This window comes from Sceloporus undulatus, chromosome 3, assembly GCF_019175285.1.
Source record: "Sceloporus undulatus isolate JIND9_A2432 ecotype Alabama chromosome 3, SceUnd_v1.1, whole genome shotgun sequence".
Lineage (NCBI taxonomy): Eukaryota > Metazoa > Chordata > Lepidosauria > Squamata > Phrynosomatidae > Sceloporus > Sceloporus undulatus.
The window spans coordinates 233,975,477-233,992,863 of NC_056524.1; the positions used below are offsets into that span (position 1 = coordinate 233,975,477).

Here is a 17,387-nt window from a genome sequence, read left to right on the forward strand (position 1 = left end):
CTAGGCAGGGTGGCATGCTGTTGTCTTATTTTGTTTCCTTCAGTTTTCTGCTTTTTCTTCTCCAGATGCTAAGTATTTGGGAACAGGACACTGATAGGATTCATTTATCATAAATCATGAGACAAGATAGGAAAATCTGTCAATTTCACTCACCCAAATTTGTGAAGCCTAAAGATCTTTCCATCCTGAATACCAGGAATTTAAAAAAAAAATCTTTTTTTTTTTTTTGCAAATTTATTAAAAATGAACTGAAAGAAAATCCTCCTACAGTGGCACCACCCAAATTAGCATGGAGGCAATCATGTTGTACGTGTCTGACATAGAGATGGTTAAAGATGAGGAGACTCTTTTGGGGAGGGGGGATTTATTTATTGCACAAATATTCCACTTTCCCCCCTAAAAGGGATCCAAGGTGGAAATGTTTTAATTTGTATTAATGTGGTTGAGATTCACAGCCAGATTTGTCAAAGGGCTAAACATGCAAATCTCTGGATTTCAATAAATGAACCTGCCAGTTTCAGTTTTGCCAACAGTTGATAAAAAATTAAACACATGCTCATTCCATTCCATTATTCAGATATTCCATTCTGGATATGAATTAATTTATGAATTTTAGAAAATTCTCATCAGATGAGATCAGGCGTGTTCAGGGTGGTGTGGCCATAGGCTATATAGTTTGTACCCTAAAGAAAAATATACCCCTGAACCCAGAATTATTCTTGCTGAATATAACTGATGGAATACAGGACAATTTGGTTCAAGATGAATTAAGTACTTTACTATATATATGATAACGGCTGCTTGATTGATTTGGGCAAAAAACTGGAAATCCAGTAGAACTCCAACAATAAGGGAATGGTCTTTGAAGCTGAATGAGCTAGCAACTTCGGACATGATATCAATGTCAAAAAATAATAGAACCTTGCAACAATATGAAGAGAAATGGGGTAAGATTTCAACATTATGGGAAAACATTTATAATGATGTATGATAGATAGATTCAATTTTTTTTTCTTTCCCTCTCTTAGGTATATTTTACTAAGTGATATTTGTATATGTATGTAATTCTTTATTTGTCTTATAATAATTAATAAAGGCATTAAAAAAAAGAAAATTCTCATCAAAAAGGAACTGAAACACAGTTCTTCCCACCATTTCTGAAGAATTTATAGCAAAACAGATATACTTCCAGCCAGAGCTTGGGAAGTTACTTTTTTGTTGATATCTTCTATAATTTCCCAATCACCATGCCTAGGCTTTTGAAATCAACCCATAATGTTTACTCATTACTGCTAAAATGTTTTGGGATGTCATTTTAGGGAATTTGAGGAGAGAGAGAGAGAGAGAGAGAAATAGATAAGGTTGTCAAGTTGTGTCTGACCATAGGGAGTGGTGCTCAACTCGGTTACGAAGCCAAAGAGCCAGCATTGTCAAAGACTACTTTGTGATCATGTGGCCAGCATATATCATCAGTAACTCAGTTCTAGAGTGTCACTTTAAAACAACAAGCAGCACACTATTTATAATACAGCTGGTACAACAACTACTGCCTAAAATAATAAGTATAGGCTCTTCAACAAATTCCTGATATACGCTGCAGATAATTTCTTCTTTGAAAACATGGAGGAAGGAACAAGAAGATCAACAGTGCTGGACTTGATCCTACCCAATAGGGAGGAGTTGGTGACTGGAATCAAAGGACAGGAATACAATTTAAAAGGATTTTGATAAACTAGAAAACTGGGCAGAAATTAATAAAATTCAGTAGAGAAAATGCAAAATTCTACATTTAGGCACAAAAAATAAATGCACAGGTACAGGATGGAATATGCTTTCTAGTCCATCATCCACATAATTTTTAAAGATGTTGAATAGCATTGGGAAAAGCATGCCTTCTAGTCCATCATCCACATAATTTATAAAGATGTTGAATAGCACTGGGCCCAGGAAAGAACCCTGTGGTCTCATTAGTCACTTTTGTCCAGGATGAAGGGGAGCCATTGGTAAGCACCCTTTGGGTTCAGTTGGTCAACCAATTACAAATCCACCTAACAGTTGCACTGTCTAGCCCACATTTTAGTCTGGTATGAGTTATTTTTGAGAAGCCCACATTGACTTTTTAGTGATCATGGTATTCCTTCTAAGGCGGGGTACATACCTCCGCTTTGCGGCGCTCTGCCGCCGCCGCCAGTAGGTCCGCGGGGGAGCCGGAGACTTCACACGGCCCGACTCCCGCGCGGACCGAAAAAGAAGCTCCAAAATGGAGCTTCTTTTTAAGTCGCGTTTGTGACGTAGCGAGGCGCCAGGGGCGCACTCACTACGTCACAATGCCCGCGACGCGTACGGACGCTCAGCGTCCAATACGTAAAGATGGCGGCGCTCGTATGAACAGGGCACCGCCATCTTGTACGTATTCAATACGTACTAGGGTTAGGGGTTGCGGAAGCACCGCCCCTTCCTAACCCTAGAACGTATTGATGACGTACTATTTGGCGGTCTGTAAACCGCCTAAGTGCTTATACATTGTCTGTTTTGTGCTATCCTCTAGAATCTATCCTGGGATTTCAAGCTGTTTTTGCTTTTCTTGTGTGCCTTCAAGTCGTTTCTGACATATGGCAACCCTAAGTGAATCTAACATGGGGTTTTCTTACCAAGATTTGTTCTCAGGAAGTTTGCCATTACCTTCCCCTGAGGCTGAGAGCATGTGACTTACCCAAGGTCATCAGTGAGTTTCATGGCTGAGCGGAGAATTGAACCCTAGTCTCCAATGTCACAGTGACTGAGCAGTAATTGTTTGGGTCCTCTTCCTCCCCCCCCCCAAATATAGAGAGAATATTTGCCCTCCTTTAGTTTGTGGGACTTCTCCTATTCTCCAGGAATTCTTAAATATTATTGCTAGTGGTTCTGAGATTACTTCAGCCTGTTCATTTAACAACTAAAGGGCTTGTCTTCTGGAAGAGCCATTAGATTAAGTGTGTATAGGACTGCAGCCCTAGTTGCCCAAACTCTGCAAAAATAGGGCCAGTAGAATGGATTTCTTTCCTAAACTGTTGATCTAATATTCTCCAGTGTAGGCTCAGTGAAATACCTGGGCTTTAAAAAAAGTCTCTCCTTTATTTATTAAAAATATTGACTGAAATTCACAATCATACTTGCAAACGTGTAACCTAGAGTTATGCATTCATAACTGATTTCTTTTTGTGAAGTCAAGGGCTTTCACAGCTGACATCCATAGTTTTTTGTGGGTTTTTCTGGCTATGTGGGTGTGTTCTAGAAGAATTTATTCCTGACATTTTGCCTGCATCTGTGGCTGGCCTCTTCAGAGAATCTGAAAGCATAACATGGTAGAAGGGTTGAGAATAACTGATTTAATACAAATAAATGTTTAGAGTGAGGAACAGAAGTCCCTTTCTTTCTTCGGGGAGTGGTTCAACTCATATGATTTTCACTTTTTTGTTAAAGTGATTATTTCTAGTTGCAGCCTATTTAGTACCCAAGGTAAGCTGATTTCAATGAGGTGCAAGCCTGTGGGAATTCTAAGGGATGACAGCCATTCAACTGGTAGTGTTGCCTGAGGCCCAAGCATTAATGCTATGAAGAGACTTTGAGAGAAGAGTTGTGAAATATGCCAAGACATTACCGCACTAGGATTTAAGCCTTCCAGCATGCTATGACAAGGCTCTTTGAGAAGATACACAGGAGGATTTGTGGAAGTTGGCTCTGCTCCTGATTACGTCAACAGAGAGCCACAAAGCAACATGCTCACAGTGCTCTCTCTTTAGATTGGCTGCATTCTATCAGGAGTTGTTTTGCTCTCTTTTGTGCAATCCAGCCCTTGCAATCAAAGTCACACTGGGGATTTTTCCTTTCCTGTTTTCAATCCTTTCTTCCTTATTTGAGTCTTGCTAAAAGGTTCCCCTCCCCCTTATCTCATAATAGCTTTGGGTGTGGTGACACAAACTGGGAATAAAAGTATAAAGCAAACACTAGTAACACAACATGAATAAAGAGTTATTGGACAGCATTACCCTGACTTTCCCTTTCCCCCACACCTTTTGTGTGGGCAGAGAGGAATGATGCCAGGCCAATTTTAGAACAGCAGTGTGTTCCAGAATCTTACTGATCTATTGACTTATGCCTGCAGCTCAGCTTCAGCTCTTTTGTGGTGCTGCCAAAGAAATTTCACAAATAAATTGCCCAAAGTAGTAAAACACCTGCAAATGTGCATATTCAATAGGATGCCACTAATGATGGGAAAGCCATTTGAATACATACCTTAACAATTGTGTGAGTTACTTTAAAAGAATAAATCAGATAAACACCAGATTGGACATCCCCTGGGGACATCACAGTTCTAAATCTGATGATAAGCTTTAAATACTTTTTAGGTTTTTCCCCTGCATTTTCAGCCTCCAAGAATACTGACTTCAGGAGACAATTAATTAAATGTCTTAAACTGTATCTGCACTGCAGACATAATCCAGTTTAACACCACTTTAACTGCCATGGTTTAATGCTATGGAATTCTGGGAATTGTAGTTTGGTGACATATTGAGCCTTCTCTGCCAGAGAGCTCTGGTGCCACAACAAACTATTCCATAGTACTGAGCCATAGCAGTTAAAGTGTTATCAGACTGGATTATTTCTTCAGCGGCAATGCATCCCACATAATACATGTTGAAAAGAGAGAATGCCCAGAACAAAACCATTTTGAATAATATGGTCCATCAACTCTCTGGGCAAACTAGGATTGGATCTTGCATTAGCTACATAGCCACAATGTTGTGGCTGTGCCTTGATCTGACCCCCCAAACCCATCAAGGGATGGAGTTTTGAAGAATGTTACATTCAGTCCCTCCCACCCACAAGTAGTAGTTTGTAGACCAGAAGCAGGGACCCTGTTACAACCTGTAGGTGCACCATCATTTGCTGGTGAGAGGGGACTGGATACATCATATTTCACTGCTCTGCTTATCAGTGCCACAGAACTCCATTCCTTGGTGAAGCTTGCTGGATTTTAAGATGGGTTTTGGAGACATTTACGACTGTGGCAGTGGTATCATGATTGTAAGTGAATAGGAAGTAGTTACAAACCTTAGCTTTTATGACATCATAACTAACAGGATGCCAGCCTATATGTGATATTAAATTGCACTAATGCAAATCATGTACAAGTTTCTTTTTAATGTAAATAGCAGCTGAAGCCTGGTTGGTTTGGGGATCATATAGAGTGAAGAGGTCAATGAGTGCTTCTCTTTAAATGCAAACAACAGCTTTAAATAGGACATGTTTGTTGGTATCTCTTCCCACTTGCTCTGCCCATTTATATTTATTTATTATGTTTATTTATATCCCGCCTTCCTCCCAGTACAGGGACTCAAAGTGGCTTACAAATCTAAAACAGTCTGAGTTAAAACACTATAAAACTTGCAAAATACAAGTTTAAAAAACAATTAAACAATTGTGAAGTCGAAGGCTTCCATGGCCGGCATCCATAGTTTTTTGTGGGTTTTTTGGGCTATGTGGCTATGTTCTAGAAGAGTTTCTTCCTGATGTTTCACCAGCATCTGTGGCTGGCATCTTCAGAGAAAGATTCATTCTCTGAAGATGCCAGCCACAGATGCTGGTGAAACGTCAGGAAGAAACTCTTCCCAAACATGGCCACATAGCCCAAAAACCCAACAAAAAACTATAAAAATTGAACAGTTCAAACAATTAAAACCACTACATTATTAAAATTTAAAGTTTAAAACTCTTGAAAACAAAAACAAAATAGCATCGCTGTCATGTGAAAGCCTGGCGGCATAGAAATGTCTTTACTTGCTGTTGGAAGCACAGCAGGGATAGAGCCATCCTGGCCTGCCTAGAGAGGGAGTTCCAGAGCTTGGGAGCAGCCACTGAAAAGGCCCTTGCTCTTGTTCCCACTAAAAGCACCTGAGAGAGTAGTGAGAAAGAAAGAAAGGCTTCTCTCGATGACCTCAATATTCTTGGGCACTCACACAGGGAGATACGGTCTTTCAAATAGCCTGGTCCCAAGCCACATAGGGATTTATAGGTCAAAACCAGCACTTTGAATTGTGCCCTAAAACGGACTGGCAGCCAATGGAACTGTTGCAACAAGGGAGTTGTATGCACCCTGTAGCCAGCTTCTGTTAACTGCCTGGCTGCAGCTCCTTGGACCAGCTGAAGTTTCTGAGCACTTTTCAAAGGCAGCGCCAAACAAGATGTAACCAATGCATATATCACTGTGGCCAGGTCTGACTTTTCCAGGAACGGGTGCAGTTGGCGCACACGTTTTAGCTGTGCAAAGGCACTCCTGGTCACCACTGATACCTGGGCTTCCAGGCTCAGTGCTGAATCCAGAAGTGCCCCCCAAACTACGAACTTGAGTTTTCAGGGGAGGTGTAACCCCATCTAACACAGGCTGAATCCCTATTCCCGTATCTGTCTTTTGACTGAGCAGGAGCACCTCTGACTTGTCTGGATTAAGCTTCAGTTTGTTTGCCCTCATCCAGTCCATTACAGCAGCCATACACTGGTTTAGGACAGAAACAGCTTCCTTGGAAATAGGTGGAAAGGAGTGATAGAGCTGGGTATCATCCGCATACAGGTGACACCTTACTCCAAAACTCTGGGTGACCTCTCCCAGCAGTTTCATGTAGATGTTAAAAAGCATAGGGGAAAGGACAGAACCCTGAGGGACCCCACAGGCCAAGTAGTCCAACAGGTATCCCGCAGCACCACCTTCTGAGAACACCTTTCCAGGAAAGAGCAGAGCCACTGTAGAACAGTCCCATCCCAGAGAGCTGGTCAATGGTATCGAAAGGCGCTGAGAGGTCCAGCAAAACCAAAAGGGACACACTCCCCCTGTCCAGTTCTCTACATAGGTCACCCAGCAAGGCAACCAAAGCTGATTCTGTCCCATAATCAGGCCCAAAACAGACTGACATGGATCTAGATAATCCATCTCATCCAGGAATGCTTGGAGTTTTATTATTATTATTATTATTATTATTATTATTATTATTATTATTATTAACCTTTATTTATACAGTGCGCCCACGCCTGCGTCGCCGCGCACGAGCCCCATTGTTTCCAATGGGGCTCGAGCATAGGCGGAATTCGCCTTACGCGGAGGGATCCCCGCGTAAGGCGAGGACGGACTGTAAAGCGCTGTAAATTTACACAGCGCTGTACATACAGTCTTTTTAATTAGATGGTTTCCTGCCCTCAGGCTTACAATCTAAAAGACACCACATAAAAGGAGAAGGGAGCAGAAGTGAGGAAGGGGATGAGGTCCAGCAGTTCCTCTCTACCTCCAAGGCCTGGACCAAGGCAGGTGGACTGGAGGGAGGGCTTGGCTTCATAATGGATGGTTAATCTTCATCCAGGGAGGGAAGCGACAATTATGCAAGGCCTGGGAACGCTTCTCTGAACAGGATGGTCTTCAACTCCATTTTGAAGCTGGTTAAAGAAGTGATGGCTCTTGTTCGTGGGGGAAGAAGGTTCCAGGAGAGAGGGGCAGCGAGTGAAAAGGGGTGAATCCGAGATGGGGCAGAGAAAATCCAGGGCTGGGACAGCAGGCCTTGACTACCAGAACAGAGGGCCCGAGTGGGAAGGTGAGGAGAAAGAAGGTCTGATAAGTAAGGAGGGGCCAGCCCATGGAGGGCTTTAAACATCGACAGCAGGAGCTTATACTGAATGTGGAAAGGGAGGGGAAGCCAGTGAAGGGATGCCAGCAAAGGAGAGATATGGAGTTGGGAAGCCATCACACACTCCAGCATCTTGCCCCCAAATTACTGGCCTGTAATTAGTAAAGTAGGATCCAAGGAATGTTTTTTCTTACCACAGCCTCTTTTAGGCATGTTGGGAACCTGCCTTGCTGTAAAGAGGCATTAATCACTTCCTTTATCTAATCCACCAGTCCTCCTTGGGCCTGTTTAATAAGCCAGGAAGGGCAAGGGTCTAGAATACATGTGGTGGCTATCACATCTCCAAGGATCCTGTCTATATCCTCAGGCTGCATAAATTGAAAGGTATCCATCAAATCTGGACAAGCAGGAGCCAGGATTACATCCAGTGAACCTGTATCAGCTCTGGTGTCTAAGTCTGAGCAAAGCCAAGCACTTTTATCAGCAAAATGGTGGGCAAATTCCTCACAGTGAGCTGTTGAGTGGCTTAAATTCTCCTCAGGACAGATTGTAACAGATCCCCGATCACTCAAAACAGCTCAGCTGAACAATTCTGTGCAGCTCCAATAGTTTTAGTCTTTTTGCTGCCTCTGTTGCACCATCACATGTCTTCATGTAGATTTTAGCCTGCTTCCGGTCGGATTCACTCTGAGTTTTCGGCTATTGTTCCTCTAGTCTCTGTCTTGTTTGTTTTATTGCTGCCAGCTCCTTAGAGTAGCAAGGGGCTGATTTAGCTCTACTCCGTGAGATGGGACGCTTAGGAGTGATCATGTCAACTGACCTGATTATTTCTCCATTCCAGACATCAACCAGGGCTTAGACAGGACCACCTGCCAAGGCAGCAGGAAACTCCCCAAGAGCCATCAGAAATCCATCTGGATCCATAAGCCTCCTGGGGCAGACCATCTAAACCTGACCAGGAAATGATCTGTCCATGACAATGGAACAGTAGAAAGCTCCTCCATTCCCAAATCACCATCATCTCCCCCTGTAGAGAACACAAGGTCTAGAGTGCGCCCAGCGACATGAGTGGGGCCAGATACCACTTGGAACAGCTCCATGGTTGTTATGGCGGCCATGAAGTCCTGAGCTGCTCCTGACAGGGTATCCTCGGCATGGATGTTGAAGTCTCCCAGCAATATAAGCCAGGGGGCTTCAACACCACCCCCGAGACTACCCTGGCGAGCGGGGTGGACAGTACACCAACAGAATTCCTAATCTGTTCTGGCTGCCCACCTTTACACAAACACAGTCAAACCCTGCAGACTGAGGGATAGGACACCTGGTCAGGGAGATAGTATCCTGATAGACCACTGCAACTCCACTTCCCTGCCCCCCAGGTCTTGCCTGCTGCTGCAAAGAGAAGCCTAGTGGGCAAAACTAAGAGGTGTTAACCCACCAGCCTCATCCAACCAGGTGTTTGTAATACAGGTCAGGTCAGCATGTTCATCTAGGATCAGGTCCTGAATGGCAGCTGTTTTACCATTCACTGACTTGGCATTCAGCAGCAGCATTTCAACCTGGGAGGGTTGCTGCCTTGGCTACTCAGATTATTTGGAATGGGAGACAATTTTGAGTTGACTAACACCCTATCATACATTCTACCCTCATGATGGTACAGCTGTCTCCCATTTCCATATCTATCAATCCCTTGTATAACTTCAATGGCTGCTCCCTGAGTAGCATTCCCTCTCTCCTTTCACTGGCTTTACATTATATCCTCTTTCAGAAGGGCAGGTGTTCCTCCTTAACTATACAGTCAGGACCTGACTGGTAGCTGGGTCCTGGTTCTGTCAGGGAGCAGTCTCACAGAGTCTGCCAGGTGAGGAGAAGCCAGCAGCAACAGCAAGCAGGCAGGTGATACTATCAACCTCTTCCTGGGGTGTGGGGTGGCAGTTCTTCCCTTCCCCTGTGCTAGTTCTTTATTTTAATATTTTTATTAACATAAAAACAACACACAAACCATAGAAAAAATAAACATATCCACAAATACAAAGACAAAATAAATATTTTACATATTTCAATATTGCTTATAATAACTTCCCGTCAAGGTTTGTCAATATTTCTCATTGTTCCTCCATGATATCCCCTTTCCCCTTGTTATTCTATCTACTTAAGTATTTTTTTCTTTTTATTTTAACCCTTTTAGTTGTTTGCTTATTTACTGGTTTCAGTTTTCTTCATTTGCCTTTTCCAAGCTCCTCTCAATCTTTTCTTTCATCATTATCATCAATCTATTAGTCTATTAATATTTATTCATATTATTCCTTTTAGACTTCTCTGCCAGTTTTATAACCAGGCAGGTAAATATACCTGGTCAGTCAATTGAAGTATCTCAGGTACAACCTGGTACTAAGTCTGTTTTCTCTTTAGTTTATTTAAGTTGGGATTTTCCAAAGCCACATTCAATAAAATGTTTTCTTTTGTACATATGGTGGAATTTCCAAGCAGTAAAAGGCAAACTGGCAGCTCAGAACACTCTAGACAGGGGTGAACAACCATTTTACTGTCAAGGTCTGTATTCCCTTGTGGGAAGCACTTTTAATTTGTTGGTGTTGCAATGATGATGGGGTCAAAACTAGAGTGGTCCACTCCCATTCTCTCCTTCTGTCACATTCCTCTTCTGCTCTACTCAGCAGGTTAATTGGTGGCTTGATGTGGATGTGAGCAGGCCAGATTTATTTTTGCCAGATGTTTAAATTGGTCGCTTTTCAGGGGTGGGGGGAGAGAAATGTCTGAAATTAGGCTGAGGGACATAGATTTCCAACCCTACATGAGAAATCTCAGGGCATGGTCTGGAATATTTGAGATTAAGGGTTTATGATGAACTACAGAGTAAAACACAACATCAGAACTGATTCACTGAAAAATAGTTAATAGGTCAGAATTCAAATTTTAAACCACAAATGTTACTGGCAAAACAGAGGGCAAAAGTCAGCAAGTTAAACACAAATGCGTGTTGTAAACTAAACCCTGAATCAGCATTTTAACAGCTGAACAGAGAAAAAGAATTAAAATGCTGCAATAAAAAAAATCATGAGTGAATGGGTAGAACTGAAAATTCACAAACTAGTTAAAACCTGGAATCACTGACCTAAAGTCCCGAAAGCACTCTTGGAATCCTGTGATTTTTTGAGCAAGAATGGGCCTGAAGGGTTGCCTAGACCTTACTCCTTTAGTCAATTTTAAGTTTTACATTTATCCCCCAACATCTACTTCCTATCTCTCTTTCAGACTGGTACAATGGGCCCTTGGTATTTACTGGAATTTGGTCCCAGAACCTGCACCCCGTGGATACCAAAACCCGTGGATGCTCAAGTCCCATTAAATATAATGGCACAGTAAAATGGTGTCCCTTATATAAAAGGGCAAAATCAAGGTTTGCCTATGGGAATTTGTATATTTTAAAAGTATTTTCAAGCCATAGATGCTTGAATCCATGGGTAAATCCATGGATAAGGAGGGCTAACTGTAATTACCACCCTTTTAACTCCCGATTCCTCTCTGTTCAATCTTACACGTTCCTTTATCATAACCTTGTATGAGTCTTAAGATTGCTTTGGTTTTGTATGTCTGTGGGCACCCTTGCACATTTCTAAATAAAACCTTTCTATTCACTGAAAATGGTGCTCTCTGCAGTTAGTACTGGTACACTCAAAGTTACCCTTCTCTTGCACCATCTTTTTGAGCTACAGTGGGCCCTTGTATCCACTGGGGTTTGGTTGAATCTGTGGTTAAAAAATCCATGGATAAGGAGGGCAGAATGTATAATTTTTTCCACCATTTCAAAGAGATGCTGGCTGGTGGGGACCCCCAACACCCCCTCCCTTTTTAGGGTAATAAAGGCAAGTCCATCACACAGTTACCATTTTAATCAGTATCCATTAGAAGTGGGGAATATATTACTGCAGCTCCCATCAACCCTAACCAACAAAGCCAAAGACGATAGATCAAAGAAGTTGTAATACAATTAGGACAGATTATATGGTCTTAAATAATGTAAGTGATTCACTGCTCATGTAAAATTATTTTCCCCATGGGATAAATTTCCAGAAATGGGAAAGTTATGAGCAGAAAATGATTAACTGGAGATATGAATCTGCTTTTGGCATTAATGATCAAGACAGTGCCTGGTCCTTGTGAATACCCTATGTGTATATCCCTTTCTTTCTGTGGCTAGTTTTCCCTCTCATAAGGGGCGCATGGCTATGGCTCCCAGATCTTGGAGCCTGGTCCCTCTTCCCCAGTGTTCAAGAGAAAGGGGAGGAATCTCAGGGTGAGAAGACTGTCTTGAAAGTCACACACAGTATGCTGCTGCCTTCCCCTGCTGCAGGCTGCTTTGGAATGGCCGCAGGATATACCTAGTCTTCTCTTCCCCTTCCTCCCCTCCTTCTCAAAGTTTCTCAAAGGGAAACTGGCCCTAGGCTCACTGGGAGGGAGTGGTCAGTGTGAGGAAATATTGAGCTGCCTCAAGAGTAATTGAATATGGCACTACAGAATTACAGTGGTACTTTGGTATCCACTGGGATTTTGTTCCAGGACACTCCTGCGAATACTAAAGTTTGTGGGTGCTCAAGTCCCATTCAATAGAATGGCATAGTCAAATGGTGTTCCTTATGTAAAATAGCAAAATCAAGGTTTGATTTTTGGAATTTACACAGTTTTGGAATATTTTCAACCCATAGATGGTTGATTCTGTGGATAAAGAATCCATGGATATTACTTTTGTGGCTTTTCTCTCTTACAAGTCCCCTTTCCCAGGGCTTGGGATGGTCCTGATCTGGCAACCCTATGCATGCCTCATGAGCTATCTTTTCCAATAGCCCTGGCTTGTGTCTGTTTATAGGAGAGATTTATGTACTGACACATGAAACTGATGAACTTCTTAGACAGTAGTTGTTGGGGAATCAAAAAGATGGGAATAGAGCTGTAGTTATTCCATCATTGCTAGCTACCCATCCTGTTGGACCCCTGGCCACCAGTGTGTAGCAAGATCCAAAGGACTAAACCTGGGCCCCAACATTTCATGTGTGTACCTGCATGCACACATGCATACATGACATTTAGCAAAGATAACAAACTGGTTGTTTTGTTCTCCCTGAATCAGCTCTGGCTTAGGTTGCTAATTTTATTTTCTATAAGGTATAGTATATAAGGTTTTAATAACTGTGTTTCAGGCAAATTTCATAAAACAGTTAACACAAAACAATAAATATCAGTACAGATGGAATACTAAATGAGGGAGATAAAGCAGAGGGGAAATAAACCTTTAGAATCTGTTTGAAGTTTCAGGGAATTTAATAAAGGGTGTGTGCTTCCTCTCTTGGAGTAGGAAGTAATTGCCTGTAGATTACTTCCTGCCCTAGATCTCATTCTGCCCTCACCACCTGGCACTGATGTCTGACTATTTCCTCTTCTACTTGGCTACAGATTATACTTCTTATCCAGGTATCGATTACCACCTTGGCCATGCTACCAAAACCACTTAGTTACATAGAATGGTTTGCCTGCTATATTGATCTGTTGGAAATTCCCAGCATTGCATCGCATAAGGCACACCCCCTGGTGAATTCCCCCATACAAGTTTATAAGCAGCTCAGCTGGAGCAGGTTGGCATGAATCAAAAAAGCCATTCTTCTGATACACATAATATCACCAGCAGAAGGATCATGGTTGGCTTCAGCCAGACGAATGCAGCCTTATCTCTTTTGATGGGTTTGTTTCTGCTCTTGGGCATTACTGAAGGTAAGTGGTCTTTTCGGAATGACCTTTTGTGATGATACTGTCTATTGTTAGACTGCGTTCCCATCAATCCAGCCAGCACAAATGTGGTGAAAGATAATGATAGTTGTCCAACAAAGTCTGGAGGACCAGCAGTTGTCCAGTCAGGGGTTTAACTACTGGGGGAGGGTGAGGGCATTGTCACCCCTCTAAGAAGTCTGCCTCCATATGAAATTTTCCTTCAGATCCTAAATTCCTAGTGTTGCAAACATTGAAAAATGTATTTGAATGCTTAGAAACATAAGCTGGCATCCTGTTCAATGGTTATGATATTGTAGTCTGGATGTACAATATCTTAACCACTGAGGAGTCATATTTTTTATCATGAATGACTGAATGTGACCCTGAAAACCTACCATTGCACCCTGGCAACATCCTGAACAAAATATTTCTGATGAACTGGAGATTCCCAGTCTTCGGGTGCTTTGGGACAAGCAGTTGTGCTGGGACCTCAAGAGATCTCTCCAGTTGTTTACTTTCAAGATACTCCATAAGTGGGAGTGCACTGCATATGTCATTTCCCAGCACTCTGATTTCCAGCACCTCAGAAATGCTTCCGCCAAGCTCCAAAGTTAGGTTGGGGGAGGCAACATTGGCCATAATTATGATGACAGCTCCATCACTGCAGTTTCAATGATGGTGCAAAATCTTGGCCACAGTTTAGGGATCAAAAGAAAAGAGGCAGGCAAAATTACTGAGGGAATGTGAACACCACAAATATAAACGTTCTAAGTGAGAACAATTTTTAATGTCTTACTCTTTGTAATGCTAGAAATTTGAGGACTAAAGGAATATTTCAAGGCAGGGGGAGAATTCTTATTTGGGGAGGCAATATCCTCCCCTCGACCCCACATAGATACACTGTTGTGTCCATCCCTGCTGCATTATGTGCCTTGCAAGGAAATAGGTTCCCAAGAGATTTTTTAAAAATGCAGCAGCACTACAAAACATTGTTTGCAGCACTGCCACGTGATAGGAAACTGGTCCAAAGAATGTGCAGGGCAAATGTATGGGAAAATTTATTGTTTTTTCTTTTCTCTCCTAGCACAAAGCAACCAAGATTGCTGCCTTTCTTACACCAAGAAGCCGCTGCCACGACGGGCCATCATAGGATTTTCAGAACAACTGTCCAGTGAAGTCTGTGACATCAATGCTGTCATGTGAGTTAACCAAGACCAAAAAAAAAAAAAAGTATCATGAGAGATTTTTTTCTTCTTAAATGGTCCAGTCATTCAGGATTCCATATAGGTTGAAAAGGTCAAATGTAGGTTAAAAGTCAAAATCTAGCATGAAGGGAGAATTTTTAATGGGAAAGTTATTTGATTATCATTTTATAATTCCTAATTCCCACCCCCACCCTCTGCTTTTTCCAGTTTTCTTACCAGGAATGGAATGAGAGCTTGTGCAAATCCCAAAGAGCAGTGGGTGAAGAAGCAGCTCCAGTGGTTGAGGTAGGTAAGAGGAATCCGTTTCTTTGATAAAGCAGAAGTGTCTGCTGTATTTAGGCAGGCTTTGGCATTTGCATTATGGAGTTGCAGTCTGTGAAGTGGTGTGTTGTATATATGTGTGTGTTTGTGTACATACATGTTTGTTGGTGTTGTTATGTGCCTTTAAGTTGTTCCTGATTTATTGCGTCCCTAAGGCGAACCTACCATGGGTTTCCTTGGCAAGTTTCTTCAGAGAGAGGGTTGCCATTCCCATCCTCTCAGGCTGAGAGAATGATGTTATATGCCCGAGGTCACTCAATGGGTTTATACAGCTGAGCAGGGATCCAAACCCTGGTTTCCAGAGTCATAATCCAAACCACTTCACCACACTCACTTCCTTGTATGTGTCTATGTGTGTTTAAATATTTTATTGAAACTGTTTTTAAAATATGTTTTAAGTATTTTTAGTGTATTAGCTGTTTTAATCATGTTTTTAATAATGCTAATGTTTAATTCCTTCTTAACTTTTGTAAACTAATTTTTTTGATTGGACCTTTTAAAAAAGCATTGTAAATTGCCTTGGCAAAGATATATAAATATATCTATAAATAAAAATGATAAATATAGTGAATATAGAAGATCTGTTGCTTACGGAAAGTTGTTATAACACAGAGGCCATGATCCCAAAGTATTGTTGGGCCACACTTTGGAAATATGATATGTAATTCATCTAACACTGCTCAAATTGGAATGGATAGCAGTGTCAAAGGGATAGCTCCTGGGGGTAGGGTGAAATGAAGGAATTAACCCCCTCAAATAAAAATTTTGCCCCCCTCCAAAATTTTCCTTCAGCATCCAAATTTGTAGCATTTCAGTAACTTAAAACATCAGTTGAGCATTTGGAAATAGAGTTTATGCATCCCTAGAAAAGGAGCTGGCAAAGTTACCAAGAGGTTGCAAACATAAAATGTGAATTTGTGGGATGTGAATTTGAGATGTAAACAGTTTTCATTGTTTTACTCTCTGTAATGCAAAATATTTACAGACTGAGGGAAAATTTCATTGGAGGGAATTCTTATTTGGGGGCAATGCCTGCATTCCTATCTCTCATAGCTACACATCTTCATAGCACTTTATGTCATTTTTTTTAGTGTTAGAGATAGGGTTTTCTCATCCATAGTGCAGGAGCTGTACATCAAAGAGGCAAATGGAAACTTACCTGTTTATTTCCCCCTTATTTTTACAGTATTAAACTCAAGAAGATGTCAAAATTGCACAATTTCTGAAAGGAAAGAAGAGGCAAAGGCAGACCAAAGAACCTAAACTAGGTTGGAATTGTTTCTCTGTACACTATTGTGTGCGTTCTGACTTTTAAACACTGAATTCTCTGGAACCACAAAAAGTGATTCATATTGCATCAGTTACTGTTTTGAAGTTTCTTTGCTTGTTTATACGGTTTCATGTTTGTGACCAACAGATAAATATTAAATTGTATTATATGCATAATGTGACTCATTGGATGTAGCATACATCCTGTCATATGATACATATACTTTATACAGATCTGGATAGACCTGTCATATGATACATATACTTTATACAGATCTGGATAGACCTGTCATATGATACATATACTTTATACAGATCTGGATATGGCATTGCCACTCAGTGGAGGCTTCTGTTATTACAGTGCATACAGTTGTCATTTGCAACATTTTATTATGTATTATTATAGTCTTTGGATTGGTGGACTTTGCTTTTATATTTCTTTAAAATGAATATCATGTAATTATTCATACCATTGGCTAACTGTTCATCAAATGGTTCTAAGTAATGCTGTAATATATTAAGTTCATGCATGTAAGCTGAAACATACATAATATTTAAGTGTACATGAAAAAGGTACAATACAAACATATAAACTTATGTTTTACAACAATATTGTTTACATTGTATTATATATTTAGCTCTCATAGTATTCACAAAATCAGAGTGGAAAACAGTCACGTTTTGAGTTAAAGCATTGCCAATTACCAGACTAACTTAGTCACCACTCCCTACACACAGACCGCACATGCTGATGACGTACACCTTCTGTTGCACATAAATCCAGTAAACTCATGAGGCCATTTTGTAGGAAGTGGGCATGCGCTAGGAAGCTATATTTGGGTGCACCTTCCCAGCATGTGCCCACTGCATGTTCAGACACTCCCCCCTTTCATGCATTTTGACGGTCAGGCTGTCCAATCCATATGTAGCAAAAGTATCTGCTACCTAATGTAAGGATCAAATGTACATGAACCCAAATTGTTTCAAATCAAATCCCATTACTTATTACAACTATCTAGAAGCACTGCTCCATTAAAATATCTCCGACTTGTCATAGCTGAATTCCTAAACACAAATGAGATAAACAAAACAAACTATTCAAAAAGCCAAGGTTTCTTTCTTATCTCCCAAAGCATTTTAAACATTTTTTGCTATTCTA

General features: G+C 41.3%; 1 protein-coding gene across 3 annotated transcripts; it reads left to right on the forward strand.

Moving 5' to 3' along the window:
• The first annotated feature begins 13,105 nt into the window (after window positions 1–13,105).
• Window positions 13,106–16,827, forward strand: CCL20 (C-C motif chemokine ligand 20). Of its 3 annotated transcripts, none has more exons than XR_006103046.1 (5): window positions 13,106–13,436; window positions 14,518–14,632; window positions 14,846–14,923; window positions 16,146–16,434; window positions 16,472–16,827. XR_006103046.1 is itself a non-coding variant. In XM_042459745.1 (4 exons), the coding sequence occupies exons 1-4, from the start codon at window positions 13,307–13,309 to the stop codon at window positions 16,183–16,185; spliced, it is 363 nt and encodes a 120-aa protein (XP_042315679.1). In that variant the 5' UTR covers window positions 13,106–13,306; the 3' UTR covers window positions 16,186–16,827. The 3 variants fall into 3 exon arrangements, 1 of the variants encoding a protein (XP_042315679.1); XR_006103047.1 differs by having other exon boundaries at window positions 16,513–16,827; XM_042459745.1 differs by having other exon boundaries at window positions 16,146–16,827.
• Window positions 16,828–17,387: the final 560 nt, after the last annotated feature.

Coding starts and splice junctions, on each gene's coding strand:
- CCL20 (XM_042459745.1), top strand. CDS start 13,307: ATGAATCAAAAAAGCCATTCTTCTGATACACATAATATCACCAGCAGA. Junction 13,437..14,517: donor GCTCTTGGGCATTACTGAAG/GTAAGTGGTCTT, acceptor TTTCTCTCCTAG/CACAAAGCAACCAAGATTGC. Junction 14,924..16,145: donor AAGCAGCTCCAGTGGTTGAG/GTAGGTAAGAGG, acceptor TTATTTTTACAG/TATTAAACTCAAGAAGATGT.